This window comes from Trachemys scripta, chromosome 9, assembly GCF_013100865.1.
Source record: "Trachemys scripta elegans isolate TJP31775 chromosome 9, CAS_Tse_1.0, whole genome shotgun sequence".
Lineage (NCBI taxonomy): Eukaryota > Metazoa > Chordata > Testudines > Emydidae > Trachemys > Trachemys scripta.
In genome coordinates this window covers 98,537,198-98,553,077 of record NC_048306.1, presented here as the reverse complement: position 1 = coordinate 98,553,077, position 15,880 = coordinate 98,537,198, and the positions used below count along the sequence as shown (strand labels likewise).

Sequence of the window (15,880 nt, the reverse complement as noted above, 5' to 3'; positions counted from 1 at the left end):
GTGGGTTACTGCTGTTGGACAGTGTTATCTCATAGTTTGATACAAAGAATCAACAGAGTATCCAATAAAAAACTCTACTGATCCCTTGTGTGCTATCCTAAAGTCATATGTTCTGTATACTCTACACATGTTTAAATCAAAACTTTGGCATTTCAACAAGCATATGTGCACTTGGTTGTTTCATCCCTTCTGTCTTGGGCAGAATACCAGCCTATATGAGTCCTGTCTGCTTTAAGCATAAGATCAAGGAGAGCATTAAAGTAGTGTTTATATACAAGTGTGTCTTCATAGAAATGGTACTTTGAAAAGGCCGGAGATAATGGAAAACTAAAGTCACACATGCAAGAGTTGCCTTAGCTTTTTATTTATACCCCTCCGCTTCTAAACTACAGTGCTCTGATATTCACTATTTATAACTGAATGAAATTGCTATTACTTCAGTGGGATATTTGTGTTTAAATTGGTAAAGTAGAGGAGATCCTAGATAAAGGAACCATAGTTTTAGAGGAGATGAATTAATATAGTATAGCTTCAGTAAGGTTTTGCTTGTTATAAATAACAGAAGACAATAATATTTATATCCTCATATAGCATATTTACGTACAATACATAGTTGTATAATTAGTTGTGAACTTGGTTTTCATTCCATTATACATAGCTCACTTGTTCTTCTGTTTTATCAACCTCATTCTCTGTGAGCAGCAATGTGTCCAACAGAATGGCTGACGATGACTGGATTGGTGAGCTATGAAGCCTCATAGGGCTCTGGTACATAACGGGACTAATCCCATTTCGCATCCCATGCATCATAAAGAGTTTGGAGTTTTCTGCCATTGAATTTCTGAAGGAGATCCTGCTAGAGCATTTGCGAAGGGCCTTCATTGGCTTTGCGGTCCGATAATTGCAGGTGATGTACCTGCCAAATGCCTCCCTGAATGTCTTGTTGAAGAGCGTGTAGACTAGAGGGTTCACCCCTGAGGATACATATCCTATCCAAACAAATATCTCCATGAGCCTTTGAATAACTTCCTGGCTACAGGAGTCACACAGAACTGAAGTTATGTTTGTTATAAAGAATGGGCACCACATCAACAAGAAAAGAAAAAATACAATCCCAAGGACTTTTGAGGCCCTTTGTTCATTGCTGATGTTCTGCACAGACTTCTTTCCAGCAGTGGACATTCTGCGTATGAATATCTCTTCGTTTGTGCTGGGCATCACCTTGTCCTTTCTGGAGCCATCTAACATGGCCACCTTTTCAGGTGATGAGCTGGGTGTTACATCTCGTTGGAATACTGTAGACACGGTAGACCAAGTTAGGCGCTGAGGTGGCTTGTTGATCAAGTAGGCCTTCTTACGAAGCACTTGTATGGTCAGAAAGTAAGTGACTATCATAATTGCAAGCGGAACAAAGAATGAAGCTAGCGACCCGTATAGGATGAAGTCACGAAAACGATCGGGTGTCAGGGCACATGTGATGTTTGTGGAGCTGCCGTCTCCATCCTCTATACCTCTGATCGGGATTGGAGTGGCAATGCCTACAGAAGAAAAACAGAAATAGTTCAGCTTGTTATCTTCAGAGTGCCTAAGGGAGCATGATTTGAGAGAGCTATACTGAGCAAGTGAACAAGCAGTATCTGTAGTTAAGAATATTAGCTGGAGATTTGGGTAAATAGCACTTTAATAAATTCAGCAAGCTGGATATTAAAAGCTTGCCTTCTTTAACTGAGGGTGACCCCAAAACTTAAACAATTCAGGAATCAGGGTAGACCTTAATATTAAATTAAACTCTGGAACAGTTGCAATACTGAAGTAACATTTTTCCTTCTATCTCCTACCCTTCCTGAATGTCATTTTTGGGGTTTCTGAAGACCTGATCCAGAAAATAGACACAATTTAACTCTATTTCATCTTGAAGCACATCAAGTGATCAGACTCAGTCAGCCAGCAGCCTTTCACACGGGTTGATTCTCTTGAATATACAAATGGTTAAAGAGATGCCATGTGTGCTCAGTATAGATTTGTTGTTTAAAGTCTCTTGGCTATTTAGAGTCTTTAAATGAAGCTTTGTTGTTTTAACTGTTTTTTAAAAAAAAGCATACCTCCGAGGGCTTGTCTTAAATGAACTTTCTATAACTGAAATTACAGACAGTATTTCTATTGGTAAAGGTCTATCTGATGACAAAAACAGGTTCCTGTCTGTCTGATGAAGGTTGTTCGTGCTACTCATTCCAACACCTTTCAGTAAGATCTGGGGATTTACTGTACTTCTGTGTTCCCCAGCCTTCTTAGTGGTGTTGGTCAAAAGCCGTGAAATGACCTAGCCTTCAGTCACTTGATCCCTTCCTTAATAACAGACACACCTTTGGAAACAGCAAAGATTTAAAACAAAGACTGAATCAAATTAACCTTTGAATCAAGAAGCCATGGCTCAGCCGTTGAGTACTTTTTATGATAGATAAGAAGAAAGGAAGCAGTACAGTGCTGATTAATACAAGTAAATCAGATATTAAAAGGTCAGCTTCTAAGTATCTTGCCTCCACAGGAATTTCCTTTCTCATGTTAAAATAGAGAGAAATCTTTTCTCTGTACTCCTCTGAATGTATTCATATTGGGAGTTCCTGTTGTTAGGGGTACATACGTAGGTCAAGAGCATAGATATAAATTCTTTTCACCTATGCTGTGTCAGTAGTCTAAGTTACCCAGAGAAAACTGTTTATGCTCTTGGCAGGGTATTGCTTGTTCTGTGTGGCATTATTTGCTTTTCTAGCACTGCTTCTGTATCTTACTGTCATTGCAAATGAGTTATTTGGATTAAATGCTTTAGCTTCTCTGATCTCTGAATCGGATGTCTGAAATTTCATTTTGTGCCCAAACTTATTAAAGATGGGCAATATGCCATACGCAAAGAGTTCAGAAAACACTTAGTGTAAAATAAACCTGGGGTTCTCAACCTTTTTCTTTCTGAGCCCCCCCCCGACATGCTATAAAAACTCCACAGTCCACCTGTGCCACAACATCTGGTTTTCTGCATATAAAAGCCAGGGCCGGCATTAAGGGCTAGCAAGCGGGGCAATTGCTTGGGCCCCCAAACCACAGGGGGCACCAAGAAGCTAAGTTTCTCAGGCTTCTGCTTCAGCCCTGGGTGGCAGGGCTCCGGGCTTCAGCCCCATGCTGTGTGTGGCTTCAGCTTTCTGCCCTTGGGCCCCAGCAAGTCTAACGCTGGTCCTGTTTGGCGACCCCCCCCCCCAAACCTGCTTGCGGGCCCCTGGTTGAAACCACTGATATAAACCATTACATTTTGCACTTCACTTATAATTTTTTTTTTTTTTAACACTTTGACTTTTTGTATCTTGGCAGCACACCTTAATTTCTGAAATGAATGTTACTGGCACAGCTCACTTATTTGAATCCGTGATTGAAAGATGAAATTTTGACATAGTCATCCCTCTTTCTGTACAGCATTAAAATAAAATTCTCAACCCTATTGTCCAGTTTTTTCTCTTTGGGTAGTTTTAAGTGAGGCAGCAATTTCAACAGCAACTGATTCAGGGCTTAAAATCAAAACTGTTACTGATAGGCATCAAATTGACGGCGTTGGAACCTAAAGTCTCGCATCTCTAGAAAAGATACTACACAAGCAGCTGCAATGCAATCCATGCCGCCCCTTAGTGTGTTGCATCCTTCTATGGGTGGGAAAAAATCTTTGAACTTCATTCCTATTCAGTCCTTAACCTCTGCAATAAGTCTGCCAGCTAGTACCTGTTAAATGGATTTTGTGACATAGCCACCTGCTCACTAGGAAGTGGACCGAGATCAGCTCAGTTGATATAGGCTGCCATCTGCTCGTACTTTGCCATTTGCAGTCGTGCCCCAGTTTTGAACTAATGATTTAGCCGTGAAAGGGTTTCTCTCCCCTTCCCAGTCTCAGAAGCCCCACGTACCTATTGAAATGAGCCACACCACAGTTATTTTGATGAGAGCGGTAGCCCGAGAGTTGTATTGACTGGCCTGGATTGGCTTTTTTATGGCAATATAGCGGTCCAGTGAGATGGCGCAGAGATGCATAATGGATGCTGTGGAAAAGAGGACATCAAGAAATAGCCAGACAGGGCACAAGTCAGGTGGAAGCGGCCATGCGTTATCTGAAAGAGAACAGGAAAGCTATTAGGTTCATTTCTAATGTCCTTTGAGTGTTCAGTGTGCATTTTTTCCTTCATACATGTCATAGAAGTGTCTTAATAAACTCTTTGGGACAATACCCCACTCCATACCTGCCCTCAGACCTTTCTCTCCTCTCCTTCCTTCCCTCCCTTGTTTTTCTCTTTAGCTAATCCCTCATATGATTTCCCCCCCCCCACACACACACACACACTGCCAAATTCCCCTGCAGAAAATGGTGGAACTAATGCTTGCTGCCATCACATTGATGTCTTGTATATTATATCCATTTCTCCCCCCATCTACCCCTCCCCACCTTCCTGACTGCCCTCCCCGGGACTCCTGCCCCCATTCAACCACCCCTGTTCCCTGCCCTCTGACCACCCCGCCCCCCTCCAAACCCCCGCCGCCCCCCCCCCCGAACTCCCCTGCCCTCTTACCGCGCTGCCTGGAGCACCGGTGGCAGGCGTCGCTACAGCTGCGTCACCCAGAGCACCGGGTCAGGCTGCGGCTCTGCAGCTGCGCTGCCCAGCTGCCCACAGCATTGCGCCGGCGGCGCAGTGAGCTGAGGCTGCAGGGAGAGGCGGGGGGCTAGCCTCCTTGTCCAGGAGCGCTGGGGCCGGGCAGGAGGGTCCCGCGGGCCGCAGTTTCCCACCTCTGGTCTACAGCTTTGTACAGTGCCTAGCCCAATAGGGTGCCCTGATCTTGGTTGGTCCTCAGATACTATTGTAATAAGCATGATTAATAACAAACCATATTGATTGTATTTCACGTGTACCGTCTCCATAAAGTCCACTGGATTAGAGGTATATTTAACAAAGGAGAAAATAAGCAGTGACTTGTCTATCATAGCGATGCAGAGGCATGACTTAAGTTCCAGGACTGGGGATGTCTTGAACAATCTTTCTAGTGCATACAGTTTTGTAATGAAAGGGTTTGTTGTGTCACTGCATCACATCTGTGACGGCTCAGCGGGACACTGCCATCAGTGAGTGGATACCTATTTTTATTCAAAAGAAATTGCCTGATTCCCCTTTACCTCATTTTCAAGAGCAATAGTTCAGGCTTCTACACACAGTCTTAAAAGTTGTAATTTTTGACTGGAGCTAATCTGCTTTAATGTTATCTGTGTAACAAGGTAAATAGTCCATCAGCTGCTTTCTGTTCAGGATTGGGACATTCACTTTGTATTGTTTTCACCTTCCAAAGGGTTGGTATTTGAAAGCTGTGTCTTCCCTAGTGAAGATCTCATAAATATTTACTCTGCTGAACATCAGCAAATGGACGTTAATGAAGCGCTTTTGAGGTTTTTCATAAACTAATTGATGTCACTTACAAGTGATTTGTGTCACAAGTCACAGCTGTTGGGTGGCTGTTGCGTTTAAAAGGCGCGTTAGTGTTCTGTATGGGTATGAACATATTTATTTGTAGGTGCAGTTAAGGTACTACCAGAAAATTATCAGCTCTTTGTAGAATGATGGGTTTTTGTGTGCTAACAAGTCAGATTTGTTTTAAACCTATTTAGTTTTGAACCCTCTGCTGTGAATAAATAAGGACTGACTGTTCTGAGAACATTAAAGGAACTCCTCTAGTAACTGAGTCCGTTATTTTATCAATAGTGCAATGTTGCAGCAATTTTAAGATTTGAAGCTTGATTTCACGCTGACATTATTGTGGTGAAATGACATGGTGGTGCAGTAACTTTGTGTTTCAAGCAAGGGAGAATGGGGAAATTGCATTGAAGCAGGCTAAATTCCGCTGGTCTGCCCTGATGTCTATGTTGGGTCTTAGCCATCTGGACGAGGAGAGAAATGGATGGAGACTTGAGAATATGACTGCACCTCTCCTAAAGCAGCGAGCTCCAGGTGCTAGGGTAACGGAAAAAGCATAACGGATAGCACCTCAGGCATAACAGAAAAAGATTAACTACTTTTGAATAAACTAACCATGAGTCTTGATATTCAGTTGCATGATTCCTGAGTATCAGGCAGAGTGGAAACTTAGTTACAGAAAATAATTTAAAGTTGATTAATGAAGTAGGGTGCAGATATATGGAAAAATACACGATTAGAGCATTCAACACACACAAATTCACTTTTATCTTTCTGTGCACAATTTCATTAGGCCGTAAGAGGTATCTTTTTTAGCCTCAAAGGCCTGTAATGTAGTCATTCAACCAACTATGTAAGTCAGCATGCCAGAAAAAATAAGTAGTTAAAACAACCAATTAATTTGGTATGTTTGGAATGTTGCGCTTTTCTCTAAAAAGGCAAGAACTGTTTTATGGCTTAAATAAGTGAAGTTAGCACAGCTCTGAGGATGAGGTGTGAACTGCAAACGTGTACATTTTGCATACTAAAGGATGTTCAGTTGGCATTAATAGCTGAATTTCAAATGAATGATTCAATGTTTCCTATCAAAAGTCCTTATACAGTACTCCTTAGATGGTATCTCTTAGATGGTAGCCTTGCAGAGAGGGGACATGTGCATTGCTGTAAAATGGATTTTCTTCATTTTCTGTTAACCTGTTCTGTACAAAAGACATCATTTAATGCTTGGTAATGGAGCTGTCCTTTCCTTGTTCTGAACTCAAGTTTTTTGTATGCAATGAAGCCTTGTATAATTTTACAAGATCTGCAAAGCTTTTAGTAATTGCTGACCACAATGTAAATGTAGAAACCTTTTTCTGTTTATATTTTTCTTTGAAACAGGGAGGAGAGGAGTAGCAGCCTTTCATATTATGAACTTGTGTAAGATATGGTTTTTCCATCAAAAATTACTCCAGAGCCTTTGAATACAGTAGTTGATGAGAAACAAGGGATATAGTCACCCTAAATCTTCGTTTGAAACAAAATTACAATTTTAACACGGTCACTTCTGTAGCTCTGTATGAAGAATTGCTCAATATGATCGTGGTTCTCAACCTTTCCATACTACTGAACCTCTTTCATGAGTCTGATTTGTCTTGCATACCCCAAGTTTCACCTCACTTAAAAACTACTTACTTACAAAATCAGACATAGAACTACAAAAGTGTCACAGCACATTACTGAAATATTGCTTACTTTCTCATTGTGTCTGTACGAAATTTTAGTTTGTACTGACTTCACTAGGGCTTTTTATGTAGCTTGTTGTAAAACTAGGCAATTATCTAGATGAGTTGATGTACCCCTCTGCATACCCCCAGGGGTAAGTATAGTCCTGATTGAGAACCCCTGTGCTAGGTTAATAATATGGCATCTCTTGCTGTATTCCCTAATCTTGTTGACTTATTTGTAAATAAGTGTAATATAAAATAAATGCTGTGAAATGAGTATTTGAGTACCACTCAGTGAGTTCCTCTCAAATGAGAGTTTGGCTATGCTCTCTGCTTTGCTGGTCTTGTTGGTCTGGGTGCTAATGTTGCTTCCCAATCTGGCACTGCCAACAGGGCCCTTTCAGTTACCTGATCCTGCCACCCTTGAAATCAGTGGGCACGGGTTCTACCCTCTGTATCGTGTAACATTAGATACATACAAACAATCCTAGTGTATAAAACAAAAACCCTACATGATTCTCTGCCGTTTTGGGGCAAATTGCCCTTTATAGAATCCAGACCAAGACTGGCAGATGTGTAAGACGAAGGTCTTGAAGAAAAATATTTGTTAAAAATACATCTCTGCCTTCCAAAAATATATTTAATAGTTGTGTTTTCATGATCTCCACATCTTCCGGTACACAGTAGAAGTTTTCTATCTCTGAATTGTCATTTCAGATATGTCTGAAACTTGGGGATTGGGAGGGGAAACATAGTAGAGACAGCCTTCCTCAAATGCTTGAAGAGCAGTTTTTGATCCTTGAACATTATAGCAACCTGTTGAATAAATGTCTTGGCCCTGTGTGTAAATATTCATAAAATCTGGTTTGACAGTAAAACTCAAATACATGAAAAAATGGAGTAGGGAGGCAAAGTTTTTAACAGGGTGGATTTAGTTTGGGAGGGATAGCCCAGTGGTTTGAGCATTGGCCAGCTAAACCCAGGGTTGTGAGTTCAATCCTTGAGGGGGCCATTTAGGGATCTGGGGCAAAATAACCTGTGAGGGACGGTACTTGATCCTGCTAGTGAAGGCAGGGGGCTGGACTCGATGACCTTTCGGGGTCCCTTCCAGTTCTATGAGATAGGTATATTTCCATATATTATTATTATTATTATTAAATAGTGATTTCTCCCATCACAAATGTTTGTTTTGTTTGGGGCAAATAATTAGTTTTGTGTTTAAAACTTACTCTGTAACGCTGCCTCTTGGTAATAGGAATGTTGATTTTTTTTTTTTAAAGATATGTAGATTTTTAAATGTCCCAAATACTTGTGTTTTTCTTAATAAGATATTCCTGATTTGGAGCTCCAATGTTGGGTTTTTTTGGTTTGTCTTGAGTAAACGATGGGTTTTTACAGACAATTTCTGGCTTTGATTTTCTGAAATGAGGAGGAAAGCTTTATAGGGAATATCAGTTTTCAAGGTAATCTTTAAAACTAGATACAATATAGAGGAGCTGCTCCTGATTTAAGCCAGTGAAACATTCTTTGAATGCTTATGATTAGAAGGCACTAATTATGTATTCATGTAAGTGAGATTAAGGAAGTCCTTCACATAAGTGTTGGAAATTATTATTTCACCTTTGTTGTAATGTGCTCTGTAGTCTATTGAAATTTGTTGCCTGTAAGGGATTTCATTATGAGTCATTTTGTTGATGTAAGGTTTTTTATTGAGGTGGAAGTTTGACTTTTTTTCATTTTCATGTAAGCTCAGGCTTTATTTTACAAGTTACTGCGTGTGTAGCCTCTCAAGTAGGGTTTATCCTGATGACAATACTTGATGAGGGGGCCTTCAATGATTTTGGTATTCAGCTTGTATGGTTACATTCAATTTTCTTGATTAATACAACTAAAATAGTAGTTGGGGAGAAGTTATTTACCAAAGTACCTTTATTTTATAGTTAACTAAAGATGCTTTTTATTAAATTTGTCCTGAAACTTTTTTAGTTTCCTTCAGTCTTGCGGATTTTGAAAATAGTCAGCCATCCATGAAGTTAGTTTGATTTCTTCTGGTGATATTTCTAGAGCCTTTTCACAATTGTTTACTTTCTATCTTCACTATAGTCCCATAAATGAATGAAAGGTGAATGATTTGCAATGTAACCTAACTATAACTGGCATGAGAGAGCTTGAGATTCCCAGTTTTCTTGGGTGATGGACATTATAATAGTTTACTGCTCAGAAAATCAACATGACCTTTTATTTTATTTAGAGGATATATTTCCAGGGCACAAAATATCAACACTAGGAATACTCTGTGTTGTTTTTTTTTAAGGAAAATCTCTATTTACTCTCAACCAGCTGTCCCTAAAATCTCAGGTACTGAGCTTCCAGCCTCAAACTTCATAGAAAAGAGATGGATCTTTACACAACAAATCCTGCATCTACGAAGGCCGGTTTAACTTAAAGCACTCTACAGCTGCAAGTGTAGTCATACCCTTAGATGACATTTGTGGTCTCTTGAAACCCTATGATTCTCTTGTCCCCCCTCCCACAAATTTGTTGATTCCATTTGCACGAGGAGTCCTTGTGGCACCTTAGAGACTAATAAATTTATTAGGGCATAAGCTTTTGTGGGCTACAGCCAGTGGTTTCAAATATTATTAATGGAGACAACACAAGGCTAATTTTCAGAACACGCTTCAATTTACTAACATGCTAACCTGTTAATGAAAGCAGTGCAAACAGTTTAGCTGTTAATAAAAACAATGAACAGTTCACACATTCTGACATTTTAAAGCTTTTTTTTTTTAAATTAAAGCCACCATATGCATTCAATCAGTGTTGAAATACGGTTCAGTCACTCACTCTGAAGTTTATATGATTTCATTTAAGAACACCACTATAGTAGTGAAGTTGTTACAGGTCAAATGTGGAAAATGAGCCTCTATTACTGGAACAGTTAAATTTATTGGTGTTAGCTTTTGTAAGTATTTGCTGAGTGGAGTCAGTCTTTGTAGTGGATTTTAAGTTTAAACATACTGTTGCATGTTACCAGCAAAGATTAAAGTGATTGCTGCTGCTGGATTTAAATAGTTCACACCTTTCCCCACAGATCTGCCATATAATTAGATACAAGTGACAAATCAGAGACAATATTTGTATTCTGTATCAATAGCTGGCACATGCTTATTTCACTATTATGACAATGTTCTTGTCTGAAAACATGGGAAGGGTAGATTTTAATTGGCTGCCTCTGTCAGTGGTTATTCTCTGTTGTTCAAATAGTTATCTGGTTAACAAACCTTCGATCCTGTAGTCTTATGTGCTTAATCATCTTGTTCCAGTCCAACAACCCCTAACATTTTGCTCCTGTTCTGAACTTTCTATAAACACCTCAGCATCTTCCACCAACTGCTGAGGAGGCAAAATGTTTTTCTATTTGGCTGCCAAGGAGACACCTTATAGAAGTAATTTCAATGTTTAGCATTGGTCAGTTATGTGAAACGTCTGCCATGGCCTTACCACACCTATTTAATTATTTTTAATTTTACTTTTTTCTTTAAAACTTCCTGCAGCATGAAAGATGCTTTTGTTGAATTCTAAATTAAGATTCCTAGCATGTTTTAACCTTGGTTACAACAGCTTTAGCTCCAGATTAATTGAGAGATTAAGTAGCAATAAAAGAAAAAGTAGGAAAATTAGAAAGGCAAAATCGGTTATTGGGAGACTAATGAAATTCAGAAAGATAAAGTTTAGCTTCTCATTGTATTGGCTGCTATTCGGATTTGGCTGATTATTTATGATGATTTATTAATAATTTTCTGATTCTCTAAGATGTCATCTTTCAGCCTGTATTTCTTACACTGTCTTCTGTTCTGTAAATGAGGTATTGGGAAAGGGGATTAGTCTTATTTGAGCGGTTTTTTTGTTTGTTTTTTAAGGAAAACTATGAAAATTTTATATTAAGATCTTGAAGTTTGGGTACATTTTGAGACAGATTTTTTCCCTTCCCAATTAGAAAATTGTACCCTAATTATGCTTAGTCATTTTCTAGAAACTGTTGCTTGAAAAGAACATGCCCCTTATCCTTACTGTGTTGACTGTTCTGTAGTCAGTTTGACATCTCCATATATTGAGTAACACTTTATACTGGAAACTAACCGTGAGGCATTTTTATGACTTGAAAGAAATTGTCACCAAATTGATAGCGGTCGTTTGTGGAGAGGTAGGTCTGCTGATTGCCTCTATGCATTTAATACTTCAAATTTGTGTCTGCTATCCCCAGGGTAACCCTTAGAGTTTTAATATAAAAACACAGAACTCCTGCTGTCTATCATTAGTTATGGGTCAGTGGTACACTTTACCTCAAAGGTTGAGTTACCAGCATGGGGGTATTGCATGGGGTTTACTTGCAAAAATAGACAGACTATCGCTGTAGCTCTTATACATCCGAATATATGCCAAATAGATGATTTAAAAAAAATTACAACTAAAAAAAAAATTTTAAGCAACTTTAAACAACAAAAGAGAAACCATTCAGAAAATTTCCCATGAAGTTGTTACCAAATTAGGTATAAATACAACATTTTAAATATTAGGTCCCTGAAAATATGAATGTTTTTGTTAGTCATTATGGAATAAACAAGTAAATGTCAAACTCCAGTGTATAATCTCATCAAAATCTGTTTTATTCCTCATGAGTCAGTAAATGGCAACCTGGATCTCCTACATCAGGTGCACAGATGGTCTGATATTGGACTAGCTGGACAGATGGACCATCTCTCTTTGGAGTGCATTGTGAATTTTGCCATTTCCCTAGGGCAGTTGAAAAATCAATTTTCCTGCAAGTGACACCTTAGAATTGTTGCCATCAGTGATCCTAGAGATTGCCTGAAACTTGCATCTGGGTTATATAAATGAGACCGAAAATTGTCCTCATTGAGTGGTACCAACTCCTTGTGATGTGGTGAAAAGCTATTCAGTCCAATGAAACTATCCCAAACTGCTTAGCGCTTTTGAGAGAGAAAATTTCTATTATGAATATAATATTTAATGAGCAGATGTTCAACATTGCACTGCCAATAATGATTCACCCTATACCTTTTTTCCAGAGTGTGGTATCTGTAGTTGCTCCTCAGAGGTGTAAAATTCTTTGGAGTTGTTAGTTTCTCTGATAAAGGGTGGGAGGCAAGGGAAAGGATGTTCATAGTAGATTTGTTTAAGCTTGTGTCTTGAGAAAATGTATCTTATGATTAGAGGTAGGGGGAATTGAGAAGTGTTTAGCCAGATGGTGCTCACAGAAAATAACATTATCACAATTAAGCGGGGGAAGTAAACAAGCAGTTGTCCTATTTAAAGTATAGTTAGCATATTTGCTTCATTACGGACGCTTGATGGCAGGAACAAAGTGAAATACTTACCAAACAGTATGATGATAAGGGCAATCGGCATCACAAACAATCCAACCAGCAAGTCTGCCACCGCCAAGGACATTAGGAAGTAATTTGTGGCATATTGCAACTTTTTCTCCAGGGACACAGCTAGTATAACAAGTATATTCCCCCCGATGGTGGGGATGATCACCATTAGGATCAGCAGAGCTGCCCAGCGTGGTCTATTCCCCTGTTCGTCATTCAGGTAGTTCTGTTTGAATTCCCCTGTTACTGAGAGCTGTGTCAAAGATCCGTTGCCAGATCCATACCCGTTTAAGGGATAGGACATCTTTGTGCCCAGCAGGATGTATTCAGGAATTGTGTTTTGCTCAGACATTTTGTAAGGTATAGCAGTTGGCTGTTCCTCTCTGGTCCGGTACGATCCTGAAGAAAGGCCAGCATGGTCAGTAAGGTAAACCGGTCATCTGATGCTGTGATATGTTGCACCCATGCCAGGGCGTTGGATCTAAACTTGTATTCCGTTCCTTCCTGGATGAACGTACCTCTTAAAAATGAAAGTATTGACTCTGGCTGGCAGGGTCAAGTGGTCTGATTACTCTTGTAGAGAAGCTTAGGTTTCAGAAGGGTTTAGGAGAGAATTCAATGGCTGTGAGAAGTCGACAGTTTTTAGCTTCTTGTGTCTTCCTACAGCAGGAAATATGGTGTGTGAACTTGCATGCCGAAAGGTTCCCCCTATATACAAAATATGTAGATTGCATCATTTTTTTATTTACAAAGTGCAAAAAACTGATGCTTGTACTGTGTATGTACAACTCCTCCTCCGAGTGTCTAGTCTACGTTAGCATGCATGTAGGCAGAGTACAGTACCTATATTTTCCCTGTTAAGAATCCTGTTTCCCCAAGGAGCTATCATCCCCCAGAACGTGGTTGTGAATGATATAGAAGCTTTCTTTAATGGCTACAGTCCCTCGTTTATCAGATGAAGGTCGGAGCGCAGCTAACAGTAAAACATTCGTGACTACATCTCAAGAGAGTCATAGACAATTATGGAACTCAAATATCTTAAAGTTATCCATTATTTAAATGGGAAGGACAAGTAAAATCCTCACTATTTGGAGCTCACTTTCTTTAAGGCTTGAGCAAGACTTTAACTAAACGCAGCCTCCCCTAGCTCTAAACTCTGCTGAAGTCTTAACACTTGCTTTTCCCTCTTACAAGCAGACACTTTAAATAGCCATATGTTTAAATATTTTCTAGATTTGGTTTGTTGTAGGTTTTCTGTGAAGAAAGCCTTACCTTAGATTTCTCTTGGATTTTGTTTCCCTGAGGGTTCGAGAGGGATAAATTTCTTCTGCAGTTTGATCTTCTTTTTCATCACGTGCTGGATTTCAGCACATAATTTTTTAACGTCACTTTCTAGAAGACAAGTTTTTTATTCCTTTGGGATATGCTTAAAATAAAAACCTTTGTCCATACCTTCCCATTTGTTTTTAAACGTCAAGATTGAACTTCTTCTGTTTTTAAAGTCAAGTTCTTCATGTATGTATTTTCTCCAACTGGTATTGAATGGAGGGGGAAAATAATTCTTGCCACATTGTTTAAAAAAAAAAAATAAGTTCTTGTTTTTCTGCTTCTCCTGTTCTTTTGGGGATCTGACTTACGTGTTTAATGCCTGTCTCTTGGGTGTTTCACAGTTCTTCTCCTGCATCTCATTCTGTGTGCAGTTTTCGCTGCGTTCGTTAGCAAAGCTTGCTGTCTGCTGCTATCTTGTTTGTTGATTGACTCATTCCAGTGCATCCAGCTCCAGTGATTGAAAACAAGGAAATAAATGAGTGCGCTTTTTTACAGCTGGAAAAGAGCCAAGGAAGGTTATTTCCTTTTTATTTATTCAGTGCTTCAGACCTATAGTGTACATTCCTCGTCCCTGTGTCTGGATGTGCAGATGCAGTGTATGACCACACTTCACGCTACAGTATACAACTGTATTCAAAGTAGTTCTCGTTCGTGTTCTCTCTCTCTCTCTCTCTCTTTCTCAACATGAGCACAGTTAACCCTGGAAAGTTCAGAGTTAGTGTAAACTCTTCTGTTAGTTTGTCAGGCTTTGAAGTGTTTTGTTATTTTAGAAAAGTGTGTTCTAACATATCCTTTTAAATGCATGCACTGTCACTTTAAGCCTTCCTAGATACAGCTGCTTTTTATTACTTAGAGTATTTTCTATTCTTACCTTCCAACACAGTTGAAAGTTGCTAACTTGATCATACACCCCATCTGTAAAACAGAAATTGAATTTACTTCTGAGGACAGCCACATGGCCAGTGTGTAATAATCAGACATAGGTGAGGTCATAGATTCCTACAGTTTAAGGCTGAAGGGACCATTAGATCATTTAGACCGACTTGTATATCACAGACCATTAAATTTTGTGAATTGCTTATACTCATGGGGCTTTGTCAGGACCAGGTCCCCAGTGAATCATGATTCATTCCGTATTAATCTAAAAAAATTGCATCCACTTCCTGGAATCCACATAGGTGAAGAGAGAAATCTGCTGTAAATAATTTATGGAAATAATTTAATTTATATATGAGACATTTTTTGGACCTGAACAGCAACCTCTTAAGATTAACAGTGCACATTACAGATAAAGTAGTTTAGGATATCTTTATGTCAAAGTTTTTTTTTCCAATTTAGTACTTGCTGGTTAATAGGAGAACAATAAAATATTCATACTTGTATTTTAACCATTTCATGGTCATATAGCCCAGTTCATAGAATCTGTTTGTAGTATATCTTTCCTCCATGTTAATTCTATACGTTAATATTTTATTACAGTGATTGTTATATAGTACTAATAATATGCTCATATTTTGTACTAATTTCACATGGATGAATGGAGACTTAAATTACATTGATAACATGATAGCTTGTTCCTCCCACTTGGAACTAGATTAGGCCAGGGTTAGTAATATGTGAATGGTTTAAGAGACGATCGTACCAGCACTTGCATCTATTTATACTGATAAAAAAAAAAACCTCTGTTCCCACTTTGCCCTGTAAGCTTTTAATTTAACATGGAATTGTTTCCTATTATGGGCCGTCAATATATTTTTCAACTGCAGTGAACAATTCATTTTAAGGATTCTCTGTTTTCCCCCCTAGCAGATGGGATGGAGAGTCACAAATAACATCCAGGATTCCAACGCCTTAATACAATTACCTACGTTATGAAAAATAAATGCTAGAGAATTACTTCCGTTTTTTCTGACACATCTACATGGCACATACACCTTATATCTGCATAAAATAG

At 39.0% G+C, this 15,880-nt stretch overlaps 2 protein-coding genes across 2 annotated transcripts in view; one reads left to right on the top strand and one right to left on the bottom strand.

Moving 5' to 3' along the window:
* Nucleotides 1-15,880, top strand: part of PSMD1 (proteasome 26S subunit, non-ATPase 1) — a 124,768-nt gene that overhangs the window by 48,468 nt on the left and 60,420 nt on the right. The window lies entirely within an intron of this gene.
* Nucleotides 349-14,531, bottom strand: HTR2B (5-hydroxytryptamine receptor 2B). Its single transcript, XM_034780946.1, has 4 exons — nucleotides 13,870-14,531; nucleotides 12,601-13,305; nucleotides 3,945-4,145; nucleotides 349-1,538 (listed from the first exon to the last, which is right to left on the bottom strand). Exons 2-4 carry the CDS (start codon nucleotides 12,947-12,949, stop codon nucleotides 649-651), a joined length of 1,440 nt encoding a protein of 479 aa, XP_034636837.1. The 5' UTR covers nucleotides 12,950-13,305; nucleotides 13,870-14,531; the 3' UTR covers nucleotides 349-648.

Bases quoted from the DNA above. Each gene is read 5' to 3' on its own strand.
- HTR2B (XM_034780946.1), bottom strand. From the start codon at position 12,949: ATGTCTGAGCAAAACACAATTCCTGAATACATCCTGCTGGGCACAAAG. The intron at 4,146-12,600 runs GTAAGTATTTCA...GTTCTCTTTCAG, and splicing joins CCTTATCATCATACTGTTTG to ATAACGCATGGCCGCTTCCA. The intron at 1,539-3,944 runs GTACGTGGGGCT...TTTCTTCTGTAG, and splicing joins GGTGTGGCTCATTTCAATAG to GCATTGCCACTCCAATCCCG.